Source organism: Erpetoichthys calabaricus, chromosome 1, assembly GCF_900747795.2.
Source record: "Erpetoichthys calabaricus chromosome 1, fErpCal1.3, whole genome shotgun sequence".
Lineage (NCBI taxonomy): Eukaryota > Metazoa > Chordata > Cladistia > Polypteriformes > Polypteridae > Erpetoichthys > Erpetoichthys calabaricus.
The window spans coordinates 203,769,735-203,782,935 of NC_041394.2; the positions used below are offsets into that span (position 1 = coordinate 203,769,735).

Sequence of the window (13,201 nt, forward strand, 5' to 3'; positions counted from 1 at the left end):
TCACCCTCTATAAATCACTAGAAAAAGTACTGTATGTTTTGTATTGTTTAAAACTAGAAAATATCAAACTTTTCTAATGAAGAATGGCACAAAGCTTTTTAGAATTTATTAACAGTTAATCTATCTTTTTCTAAAATAGTCCAGCTGACTTCTGTCTCTACTTCACTTTTGTTATTTTTTAATGTCCTAATAAACGTTAAAATTATACAAAGTTATTGTCTGTCTGTATACCTGCATTGTTATTACTCTATAATTTAATATTGTTCTTTGTCAGTATGCTGCTGCTGGAGTATGTGAATTTCCCCTTGGGATTAATAAAGTATCTATCTATCTATCTATCTATCTATCTATCTATCTATCTATCTATCTATCTATCTATCTATCTATCTATCTATCTATCTATCTATCTATCTATCTAATATACTGTACAATACGTGAGATATTATCTTGTAATGGGTTTTGGTCTCTACGCCTCTCTGCACTGGTGAAGGGGTTAAGTGTTGACTATTGCTTTAACATATGTTGTTACACTGCTGGAATCTTGTACCATGAATTATGTTTTGATATTTGTAGTGTGATTTTAAACTAATGCATTTTAAGTAAAACATTTATTTAAGCATTTTATTCTCGTATTCAAGAGATTTTTCAAAATAAATTGGATTTATAAATTCCATCCATCCATTTTCCAACCCGCTGAATCCGAACACAGGGGTCTGCTGGAGCCAATCCCAGCCAACACAGGGCACAAGGCAGGAACCAATCCCGGGCAGGGTGCCAACCCACCACAGGACACACACAAACACACCCACACACCAAGCACACACTAGGGCAAATTTAGAATCACCAATCCACCTAACCTGCATGCCTTTGGACTGTGGGAGGAAACCAGAGCACCCGGAGGAAACCCACGCAGACACGGGGAGAACATGCAAACTCCACGCAGGGAGGACCCGGGAAGCGAACCCATGTCCCCAGGTCTCCCAACTGTGAGGCAACAGCACTACCCACTGCGCCACCGTGCCGCCCAGATTTATAAATTGAACTACAGAATGCACTATTTTAATATAATGTAGAAATGTGGTTAATCACACCAGAGAAAATGTTCTTTCCCTGACCATATAAATAAAACTTTTTCTGCTTGCATTCAAATTTATCTTAAGTAGTTTACAGCTTTAGATAATTAAGTATACATAAAGGTAACATTGCAGTCCAATATCAAGTTTTAAACTTTTGCATTTAGCAGTACTCTTTGGATAGTATTTGATAAAAGAAAGCTTAGAACATACTGATTACGTGACAATAAAATTGACTTTTGTGCTCTCCATCTCATCCCCCACGCACTCTCAACAAACCTCATCATTTTCTATGACTAACCCAAGGCGTTCTGAGGATATAATTCAATTAAACTATACAGTATATTACTTCCAGAAGCAATAACAATCCAAATCCCAAAGCAATAGACCTTACTAGAAATATTGAATATAGCTCAAATATTTTTTCTCTAAGTTTACATTACATATTTGGCACAATACTAAAACCAGAGGGATACATTAAAAGGCATGAAAATATGATTATAATTGTTTTATTTAATTTTATTTTTTAAACAAGAATGCCGTGTGACTTGCCAGAATAACAAAAATCTGTTTTTACATGCAATATATATATATAAACCCTAGATCTTTACAAATTAAAAATAAAATTTCTGTACTGCATCTCACATAAATGCCTAAAAGGGTTCTACCAAGATAAGGGGCCATTTGTTAGGTAGCCCAAATTTTCTGCAATGGAAGAATAATTCCATACTTAAAATTTTAATAGGGTGCAGTAAGGAGGAACTGGTTTTCACTCCCTGAATCTTCCAGTTACCCTACAATTTTCCTTTCCAAATCAGAGGCCACCAGTTCTTTGCTGTGAATATTATAAGGGGCAGGACTTTAAGAATAACAGGGGATCAAACTCTGATAGATCTACATTTTTGTGGCCAACTGTATGTGATATGCTCAATATTGGGTGTAGCAAGAAATATTTTATGTGCCCCTAACATAACAAAAATAGAAGTTCATAATAACTTACATTACCTGATATGCCTGCCTTAAATATTTAAATGATACATTAATGGTTGAGGATGAAGGTGAGGCCTGTATACACATGTGAACTACAAAGGCTACCTTTAGATAATCCAATACAAAAATGATTGGAATTCAAATATTTCAAAATCATTTTGGGGGCTACAGTAGCTCAAGCCTCTCACCCTTTCCCTTGTCAAACCTAGTGGCCTTTTATTCTACCTGACTGCTCTTGAGCACAAGTGCATGCACGTCTCTTTTTATTGTAAGAAAGAGGGGAAAAAGGCAATGATAAGCGACAAGCATTGTCGGTGCTAGGTAGACATCTGTTTACTATGCCATATAGAAATAAAAGTACTGTATTATCTTTGATAATTATTAATATGAAGTTCCTAAAAAGTATGATCAATACCTGTGTATCGGTCATGTTAGTTTGACGACATTGTGATGCAGACGGTAGTTGTAGTTTGTTTAAACTGCACATGTTGACTTTGTTTAATTTAGTCAACTTGTGTCTGTTGTCAGCAGCTTCCCATTTTCAGAAAATATTAAAGATTGGTTAAATAACTTTTATTCAAAATGTACAGCATTTTCTGCCTACAGACTCAAGCACACTGCAATCAACCAAAACATAATTAAAAAAAATGCAGGCATGTGTCTGCTTGCCCTGATAGAAGAACTGAAAGGATCAAATTCGGTTCAGGCTTCAGACTGAGATGAGAGTATTTCATTCTGCATATACCTGCCCAAAGAAAAGTGCCTTAGCAATGTATGTATTCAGATAGTTTGCTGCTTATCAATTGTTTCAAACAGTATTTGTATTATTGAATATCTGTGCCACATTGTTTGCATCAAAAACAAATGCTGATTGAGGTTTTTCCAGGCTCAATTCAGTTAAGCTGAAACTCAAGAAACCTAGGCTGACAAGAATGGATCAGTGCTCTGCTTCTGTTGATCATTGATGATGACTCGCATAATGCCTCACTGTGACTGGAGCTGCCAAGTCAGAAGTTATCGTTCTTTTTATTTAGTCAATCTGGTGTGTGTGCAGACCATAGTGTCTGTCTATCTATCTATCTATCTATCTATCTATCTATCTATCTATCTATCTATCTATCTATCTATCTATCTATCTATCTATCTATCTATCTATCTATCTATCTATCTATCTATCTATCTATCTATCTATCTATCTATCTATCTATGTTTCTGTAAAAAGCCAAATTTCCCCCTGAGAACTAATAAAAAAATTGTATAACTATCACTCTATATACTGCAGAATTCTGGATCACAATAATTTCACTTTTCCTTGCTGATAGTCCAATGCACAAATAAGAATGGTGATATATGGAAGTGCTTTTCAAGTTCAGTCTTTGGGGACTCCTCTGGCTGCAAGTTTTGGTCCCAACCAACTTCTGCTTTTAAGAGGACCCCTTACCTTTATTAAAAATTTCTGTGTTTTAGTAGAATTGGGAAAATTACAAACCTGAGTGTCCTAAATTTTATTGGAATGTAGCCAGCATTTCTGTATGTTAAAATGAGATTTTAAAAATTCAGTTATCTTCATTTTAAGATGTACATCATTATCATCATCATCATTTTCATTCAACATTTTTGGGTGTTCAGATTACTGAAGCCATTATTTACTAATGACCATGCTAGTAATAATATAACTAAAACAGGTGCAGACTTTCAGCATTCAGTGTTGTCTGCCCTTGGGCCTGCTTAATTGTCATCATCAGGGAGCAGAAAATGTGACACAAGATAAATTGTGATTATAGAAATAGTAAGATTTCAAAATTTATTATACATATAAATCTCACAATTTTACTTTTTTAAATTAATGAGATCAGTTATAAAACTGGTTGGAATGAAAACTTTCTTTTGACGTGCTGTGATGTGAACTGTTGCTATAAGGATGCACTTGGTGTTTCGTGTAACTATACAGGAATTCTGATGTTTGCTCTGTTGTCTTGTTAAGATTTGCTTTATATTATATGGCCCAAAGTAAATTAATACCCTTCCAAATTATTGAGTTCAGATGTTTCAGCTGCACCCATTATTAACAGGTGCATAAAAGCAAGCACATAACCATTGATCTCCATTGATAAGCATTGGCAATAGAATGGATTGTATCAAAGGTCTCAGTGACTTTAAACATGGCTCTGTCGTAGGATGCCACCTTTGCAAGTTAGTACGTGAATTTCCTACTAGGAGCAACAGCAGCACAGCCACAAAGTGGTAGTCTGTGCAAGGTCACAGAGCAGGGCCATATAGTGCTGAAGTGAATAGTACATAAAAATTGCTTGTCTTCTGTTTCATCTCTCACAATACAATTCTAAGAAGAATTCTAACAAGAACAATTCTAAGACTCCCTTGGTTGGGAGTCAGCAGTTCTTACCATTGCACCACACAAGCTGACATATAAACAGCCTACCGTAACCTGCTTTATTTTTCTTCGAATATATACTTGAATAAAAGTGCACTTGTTTTGTTATACTTGTACCTTTTGTGAAAGTGTTTATTTGATATTTGGACTACAGGCTTCACACATTATACTGTATATACTTCAGGTCTACATTATGTCAATTATTACTAAAACATGAAAAACGTTTCTGTTTTAATAATGTGTTTATATAGATTGTTGTAGACACAGAACACACATGACGATGTATTATTTACCTTCTACAACTCCATCACTTCACTCCAAGATAAACACTGAGCACTGAGAACCTTCTTTGCGAATTGAACTGTGGCGGTGGGCAGGGAGATGGGATAGCAGGCTGCTTGCTGTTTGTGCTGATCAACACATTTACAACACAAAAGACCCTGACAGAGTGGTGTGAACGTGTTTAAGGTGGGCCGAGATTACAAGCTTTTTTGTAGGCTTTGGTTATTTTAGTGTTAAAAACAAGAATCATCATTCTCTTTACTCAATTAAAAAATGCATTATGAACATATTGATATTACACAGTTTATTTTTTATATAAATGATTATTAAATATTAACAAAAAACACTTTTAATTCAACTTTAAGGAATCACAGTAAAACATTCTCTTACCTGCTTCTAAAGTTTTAACTTTAGGTGAAGGTACACTAGGTTCACCTATTCCTAAGGTATTTACTGCAAATACACGAAATTCATACTCCATCCATGGAATTAAGTAGGACACATTTGCAAATTCCATGTTTCCTTCAATAACTGATGGAGCTGAAATATAAAACAAACAATTAGAAGCTTATATATAATATGACTAAGCTGCATATTTACACATAATTTCATTCTTAGAACTGTAACTTAATGATACCCGTTAAAGTTTGTGTGGCATATATTACTGTAAATACCACTTACTATTTATTTTTATTTTATTTTTAGCATAAGTATATTAAAGCACCTTTAACATATTATCCTTAAATTATGATTTAACTTTAAGAGCATTTCAGATACATTAGTTTACCAAATAAAGTTACTCTGACCAAACTCAATTTAAAGCAATGGCTGCCTTTTGTAAATGTACAAAAGATAAAGGCATATGGCAAAAATTAGCAAGTAAGCAAAGAATAACATACAAGCAAATGCTTTGCTACAATGCTGGAAAAACAGCTACAATGAAATGTTCCTAGTTAGCCTCAGCCTAATAAACAGCATGTTTATTCTAGAGCCATGACATGTTTCCAAGGTATAGTTTAACTATATGGAGTGGGTTCATTTACTTTTAGCTAAAATGATATATTTGCTTACTGGTTTTAGCAACTTTCCATTCTTCTGACAACATGTTTCTTGATTCAATGACGTATCTGGATATTGGATTATGGTTATCCGCTCCACGGCTCCATGACAGTTTTACACTATTGTCCTTAATTTCCTCTACTCGAACTCCACCTGGAGGCCCTGGTGGTCCTACGTATGGAAAAAGATTACACAGCTTTCATTAGTTAACTGAAATAAAACAGTCCACTACTAGTGTTTCACATGGAATTTGAAGCAGGATTTAGGTTTTCTATCTACAGACGAAATTTCTTACAAAAATATATTGTGAAATTAAGTTTATCAGTTGACGAATTATTTCTTAATATTGGCTTTAATATTTTTAATGGATAAAATCAAATTAATTTTCCATGATGATGCTTGTTTATCTTCCTCCTTCTCACAGAGATTTTTAAAAATGAAAGAAATAACCTTCAGTTAAAAAGGAAAATCTCTTTGTTTTAAAGTGAAATGCAGTTGTTAAATACACAAAATTATAAAAATTAAGACAAAGAAGCCATTTGCTCAAGCAATATATATATATATTATTAAAATACTTTTTCACTTTTTTAATAATATGCAAGAAAATATCAAATTATTCCATCTTGGTTTTGAACTCATTCATTTTTCTTATCAATTTCAATTAATGCTACAGTATTGCATGATTGCTGTATGATAAATAGAAGTACGGACAATTCAGAAAATAAAAGAGAACAATCATGAACAAAATCTGTAACCTTAAGGAGTCAAAAGAAAAGAACAGACGAAAAGAAAGTTTAGACGACTGGTTTAGTGCACAAGTAATTTGACTGCCATGAGAGTGAACTTAAAATAACAATATTAAGTCTATAGAAAGTTTAATAAAACATACATCAATAAACAAAGAAATACAATTTCAGAATCATTAAAGAGATATTATTGTGTAATATTGCCAGCATGGACCAAATGGATTTTTGCTCATTTTATTGCTCTTTCAGGTAGCGTTCTATCCTTAAAAGGACTGTTTGCTTATGCCACACTAGAATATGTGACTGCGGCAGGCTTGCCCTTCTTACAATTTTGCAACAGGTGGAACTGAAGTTGCTCATTTGAATGATGGAATGCCAGCTGGTACTGCTGCTGAATAATAAAGATAAATGAAAAAGGTTGTGCCATAAAAAAGCTTTTACATCTTTTGTATTTAAAAAAAGCATTCATGTGTATGTACTCAGTATGATCTTTTTACATTCTAGGATTCACTGAAAGGAGGTTAACATTTACAATTAAGCTCTACATTAATGCTTTAGCTCATTTACAAATAAAAAGTGCATTGATTGCATTAGCCTTTTGGGTTAAAATCAGATCCGTCAGTTCATTTCTGTCTCTTATTCCTTCCAGTGCACGCTATGACTGCTGTCACGGTTTAAAGCTGATTTAAGGTTATTACAGTAATTATAGGGCACAACAAATAAGGACACTTTTGACAGCATGCCTAAACACAGGAGGTCACAGACAACCCTAAGAGATAGTTTAGTGTCACCGGTTTATCTTCTGTACTTGGAATGTCTATGAAAAGAGATAACATCCATGGCAACATTCCTGTGAAATCGAAATTAAACGTATTCACTGGAAAGAAATACTCACATGCTTGTAATGAAAGTGAAGTAATATTTACTTGCCCACCACACTTTAGTGTTATTACTTAAAACAGTTGGTAAAACCCAGTGAATGGAATTCCAATTCTTTTAAGTTAATCTATGCTATAATATATGACAGACTGCACTCTGCAATCATGAGAAGATAAACAGAAAGACCTAATGATCCATTTAGCAAGAGAAGGCTAGTCTCTGCTTTTCGTAGTCTAAGTTCATGACTTAGACATGGTATATTAAATGTAACTTTCTCCTTTAAATAAGTATATTTATGGAATGTTCACTGTACCAGACAAAATGAAAACAGACCCTTCCTCCATAATTTCAATTTAAAAACACTCTAGCAAACTCCTGGACTCTCAAAGAACCCCATAGACCACTGGACCACAAATTCAAAAACATTTTTCAAGAGCCTGTATGTGTTCACAGAAATAAGTACAGATGCTAAAGTGCAAAAATATTTTTAATGAATGTTTAACATGCTACATAAATAAGCCTTACTTTAAAGACTCAACACTTTATACATTGGGAAATGTTTTCATTTCTAATATCTTCTATCTTAAGACATACTTTTGAAAAGTAATATTGGTTTTTCTTTCTGCTCAATTTACAAAAACTTAAAAACCATAAGCAATCAGGCAAATTGTCATACAGGCTAAGTGTGAAAGCACAACACATGGCCAAGAGAGCAGAACTAATTGTTTGCTTAAAGGCTGAGACTTTTACTTGGCAGTCTGCTCACAGCTCCAATTGCACCTTAAATGTGGTCACTTGCTTCAGGCCAAACTACAGGATAGGCTCTTCAGTCACCTGTATGGGTTAGCTTTTGTAAAAAAGTTCATTTTCTAAACCCTGGATAATGAAAAAAAAAATCCTAAGAATGTCTCTAATGCTATTATACTGTACAAAAAAAAGTTAATATACAGGACAGGAATGCATGACATTGTTTATTGCTAAAACAGTTTATAATTTTACAAGGTTCATGCTTGTAAGTCTATTAACTTAAGTGTTCATCAACTCTATACAAGTAATATATGGGGGCTTAATACCTGCTATGTGCCATACAGATGCATTACAGGCCAGCATACAGGCAAAGATGTCTGGTATTTGGTTTAATATTTCTATTTATTGTTTCTATTCTAACTCAGAACTTTGTGTTTCATGTATTTCATGGATAATGCTCTAATATTAATTTCTGTATAGTGGTATTTATTAAGTTTTTTTTCTATGCTTGTCTTCCTTTTGTACCTTTTGAGCATAGGAATGTGAGGATGGTGAGACAAAGTAAAGTTGATTACATGGCCCTTTGCATGTCTCTGGACTTCATTATGTCTCATGTGATTTACTAGTTAGGTTGATAAAGTATTATGAATTGTAAAACAGCAACTGTTTTTCATAGCAGGTAAATACATTTTGTCTGATAATGCGCAATGAGGTCACCACTGTGAAATAATAATCAAGGTAAGGTGACGGATTCATTAATTTGAAATCCAGTACTTTTGCCGCATGAATTACTAGGAACTGCTAAAAATGTTTACATTAACACCACACTGCAGGAGCTCTTTATGGCACCTTAATGTGTGGTGAGGTGACTGACAGTTATATGTTTCTCTAGCCTGATGACTTTCACCACTGCAATTTAGAGGACTCAATTTTGATTTAAAAATATGACTTCAGAAAGCATATATACAATATCAATTTGTGAATAAGGCAAGAATAAATAGCCATAGTTCATTTGCTTCCAATACAAATCAAAACAGCCATAGTTAAGAAGAAATGTTCATCTTTTGGAGTCTACCACCACCTGGTATCAAATAGGACCATTTACAATTTGTGATCTTAAAAATTGAACCAATAAGAAATAAAACAACAATGTTACATGATAGTTTCATACATAAATAGCCCTGTCCATTAATAAAAGCAATTCAAAATCATCTTGAAAAGTCAAATACACATTTTTACTCTGATATAGCCAGCATAACATTTATTGATCAGCCTTTCTCTTTTCAGGTAGCCTATTTAATTGCTGACCATAGGTGGACTTTAAATAAATTAATACAAGGGTCTCTTTCATCAACATTTAGGTGTACATTTTTGGCTTATACTTAATGTATAATACTGAATTTATAGCATCAGATAAAACATATGTAGATATAATGTACTAACTACTTTTAACCAAATCAACCTTTTGTTTACAAATAAAGACATTTCATTAGAGGCATAGATTGAATAACAAAATATTAAAATTCATATTTAAAGGTAAATAAATACTTGTTTGCTTTATTTAAGACATGGGGCTGCTGAAACAAACATTTTAAAAAGCCAGGCAAACAGCTGTATTACAACCAGACGTTGTTTAATCTGATTAGCACTGGCCTTCTGTGAATAAACCACACTGATTTATGGGGTCAGTGACCTCAGCATTTCAGTTAAAAAACTCATCACTTAGTTGCCTCTGCCTACAGATTCCTTGTTTTTATTTAATTTAGACAAGAGTTTCCGTGTTTCACTTGACAGTCAACACCTTTGTAAAATCTTCATAGAAAAAACATACACCAACAGTTTTCCTTTCAGCATTCGAAAATGTTTCACAACATGCATTTATTTTATCTGGAGGAATAGTATGTCCTATCTGTATTTCAATTACTGTGCATCGCATATACTTTTAATATAACTGAATGATTAACAATTAAGCAAAAACTCCTGCTTTTAAATCTCCTTGATAGTTGTTTATGATTTCAGAACATATCATAAAGCAATCCATCCATCCAAATGTAAACCTACTTAATTCACTTTAGGGTCACGGTGCACTGGGGCCTATAATGGAGGCGCTGGGCACAAGGCAAGAAGATGCTCTCAATGAGTCACAAATGCATGACAGGGCATATGCATGCTCACCCACACTCACTCAAACAAGCCCAGTTAAGGTCTCCTTTGACCTAAGACACACATCTTTGGGACTGAGGGAAAAACAGTGGAGTAGCTAGTTAAAAAATAAAAACAAAAAAACACATGCAGACTAGAGTATAACAAGAAAACTGCACAGAACGTGTATAGAATGGGTTCATCCAGTCTCATTGGATATGCGAAAATACTATATTCCTTTATAAACAGTATACCCAGTCCAAAAACAATGAAACTTACAGAAAGAAACAGAATGCTTTGCATAATCCCAATATTAAAGTATAGCATGCTTAATATGCCATAGGCAATTATAGTATTTTATAAAATATTTTGCCACTAATCTATCAAAAAAGGCAGGTGACCAAAACATATAAAATAACACAGACCTTTTCATACGCATATAATAATTTGAAGTCACAACTTGACATTACAACCTGTCTTTTCACTATATACTGCAAGCTTGCAAAATTCCCAGTGGAATTTCACTTGCATAGATATAACTTTATTTGTCTCCAGGGTGAAATTTGGCTTTATACAGAAGTTCTTTGTGTAAATAAATACTTGAATATGTAGATAAGTAAGTTGGTAAGTAAATAAATAAATACATACATACACACACACTTTGGTCTGAACATTCACCAGAATGACTATAAAACAAGAAAGCTGAAAAGAAACAGAACTTCTGACGTTGGCTGTTACACTGAGGCATTATGCAGACGCATTGCTGTTTGGTATAAAGGAGCCCCAGTAACATTTCTTGACACACTTCCACTGAATGATTCATCGACACACTAGTTAGTGTGTCAGAGAGAGAATGTGTAGCATCGCTCATAATGGCACTCAGTTTTGTTTTCATTCTCTTCTTCACTATAACTTCCAGTGGGTCCAAAGTGTATCCTATAACTGAGATTGTCCTTTTAGTAAGCTTGTTGATTCAATGGGCTTCTCTTAAAGTGACATTACCCAGCCCAGCACACCACGGCATAGAAAATTGCACTGGATATCAACGAATTATAGATGTGAAGGATGACACTTCCCATATTAAATATGGAAAACAATGTTGCCCTTTGGCCACCCTTATTTATGTAAATATTTTACTTGTTTACCTATATATTTACCAAATCATTTTAAAACTTATAATCATCCACTGCATTTTTTAATCCAGTTCAGTTTCCTCACAGCATATTTGCAATTTAGGGCCCAACCCTGAATGGAATGCAAGCCTATGAATAGACTTTAAAATGTACATATAGTGCATAACAATTTGAATAATTTAGCTGGTGTATAGTGAATAAACATACAAAATGCTGATAGCAGAATTTCCTTTTCATATATTAAAAAGTCCTGCGGTGGGTTGGCACCCTGCCCGGGATTGGTTCCTGCCTTGTGCCCTGTGTTGGCTGGGATTGGCTCCAGCAGACCCCTGTGACCCTGTGTTTGGATTCAGCGGGTTGGAAAATGGATGGATGGATATATTAAAAAAGAAAAAACAAAACATTTTTTGATAAAAAAGTAAAGTTCTTAAAGTTCTATTTTATTTTTTAGTGTGGATAAATAAAGAAATATAGGCTTTTTCCCAAGGGCCTTATATTTACCTTTTAACAGAAATGACAATTCTTTATACTCAAGCATAGACTACAGAGGGCTAAACAAGTAATAGCAACTATAACTCCCATCATCCCTGCACTATTGGCAAAGAAAAGGGACCCCATGATCTCTACTAAAGTAGACTTTCAGAATTTTACATGGAAATTTGCATTTAATAATGCCCTATGGACTTGGCAATTCAATTGTAGCTTTCAATCAAATTACATATTTTGAGACTTTTTATGGAGTGCAGTGCAGTGGTTTGAATCTTTGACATTTAAATTCTTTGGGGAATAAAAAAAGACTATACTCAAAACGTGTTGCTGCCATGAAATAAAGCCTTAATGTCAAGCTTACAACATAGATTTCACTTTAATTCTGTTATCTTTTTTGTGAGATGCAATTTTTCAGGAGGACTTAATAATAGAACTTTGGCAAGACTGAAATGGCACTAAACTGGCCAGAACCATCTGTAAACCTGAGGCAAATGTTTTGGCTTTGCTGACTATTACAAAAGTTTCATAAGGCACTTCAACACAACAATGGCGTCTATCACTTCCCAGACAAATAAATCACATGAAAAGATTAATTGGTCATCTGAATCACAAGTGGCATTCAGAGAATTGTTAACTGTAGGTTCTTTATTAAACCATTCAGACCCAGACACATGATTTTAAAATAGTCAAGGCACACAGTAGATGTTGAAGCTGAACCTATATTCAGCTAAAGGTCACCAAAGAAGAAGTTATTACAAGTGTTCTCATATAATTTATATTCCCACAAAAGATTAATATGATACTGGATCAGGTAACTAATAATACTTTGTTGATTTTCATGGATGATAAAATCCTATGCTTGCTACATGGTAAAATGTAATATTCAAGACAGTCTAGTAGGCCACTTTTATTTAGAATTAGTTTTAATGTTGCATTTTTCACATTAGGCAGCAAAAACACACCAGCCAACACATTATGTCACCCGTTTCGTGAAAGAAAACACTGACAATGTGCACACCATCGTCTAGACGCCACAATGAGACTCGGAAACAACTCCAAATAATACACAGTATGTTTTATATATGTTGTCCTAAACACTAGCCTGAATGGCTTGTGCAATACCTTGATTCTGAGGTGTCTGACCATTAAAAGTAGACAGACACAATTACTTTTTTTTGAATCAGTGAAAACTGAGGTTACATAAAGGTATTTAAAAGGTTGTTAAGTGTAGAGTTGCCCTAAAGACTAAAATAATTGAAAAGCTACTCA

The 13,201-nt window shown here is 34.0% G+C and overlaps 1 protein-coding gene across 3 annotated transcripts in view; it reads right to left on the reverse strand.

The window, feature by feature from the left end:
* Nucleotides 1-13,201, reverse strand: part of cntn1b (contactin 1b) — a 356,136-nt gene that overhangs the window by 77,756 nt on the left and 265,179 nt on the right. For all 3 annotated transcript variants that reach the window (XM_028810951.2, XM_028810960.2, XM_028810943.2), the window contains 2 exons: nucleotides 5,809-5,967; nucleotides 5,128-5,277 (listed from right to left, as the gene is read on the reverse strand). In XM_028810951.2, the coding sequence (XP_028666784.2) occupies nucleotides 5,128-5,277; nucleotides 5,809-5,967 (309 nt within the window). The remainder of the gene's footprint in view (nucleotides 1-5,127; nucleotides 5,278-5,808; nucleotides 5,968-13,201) is intronic.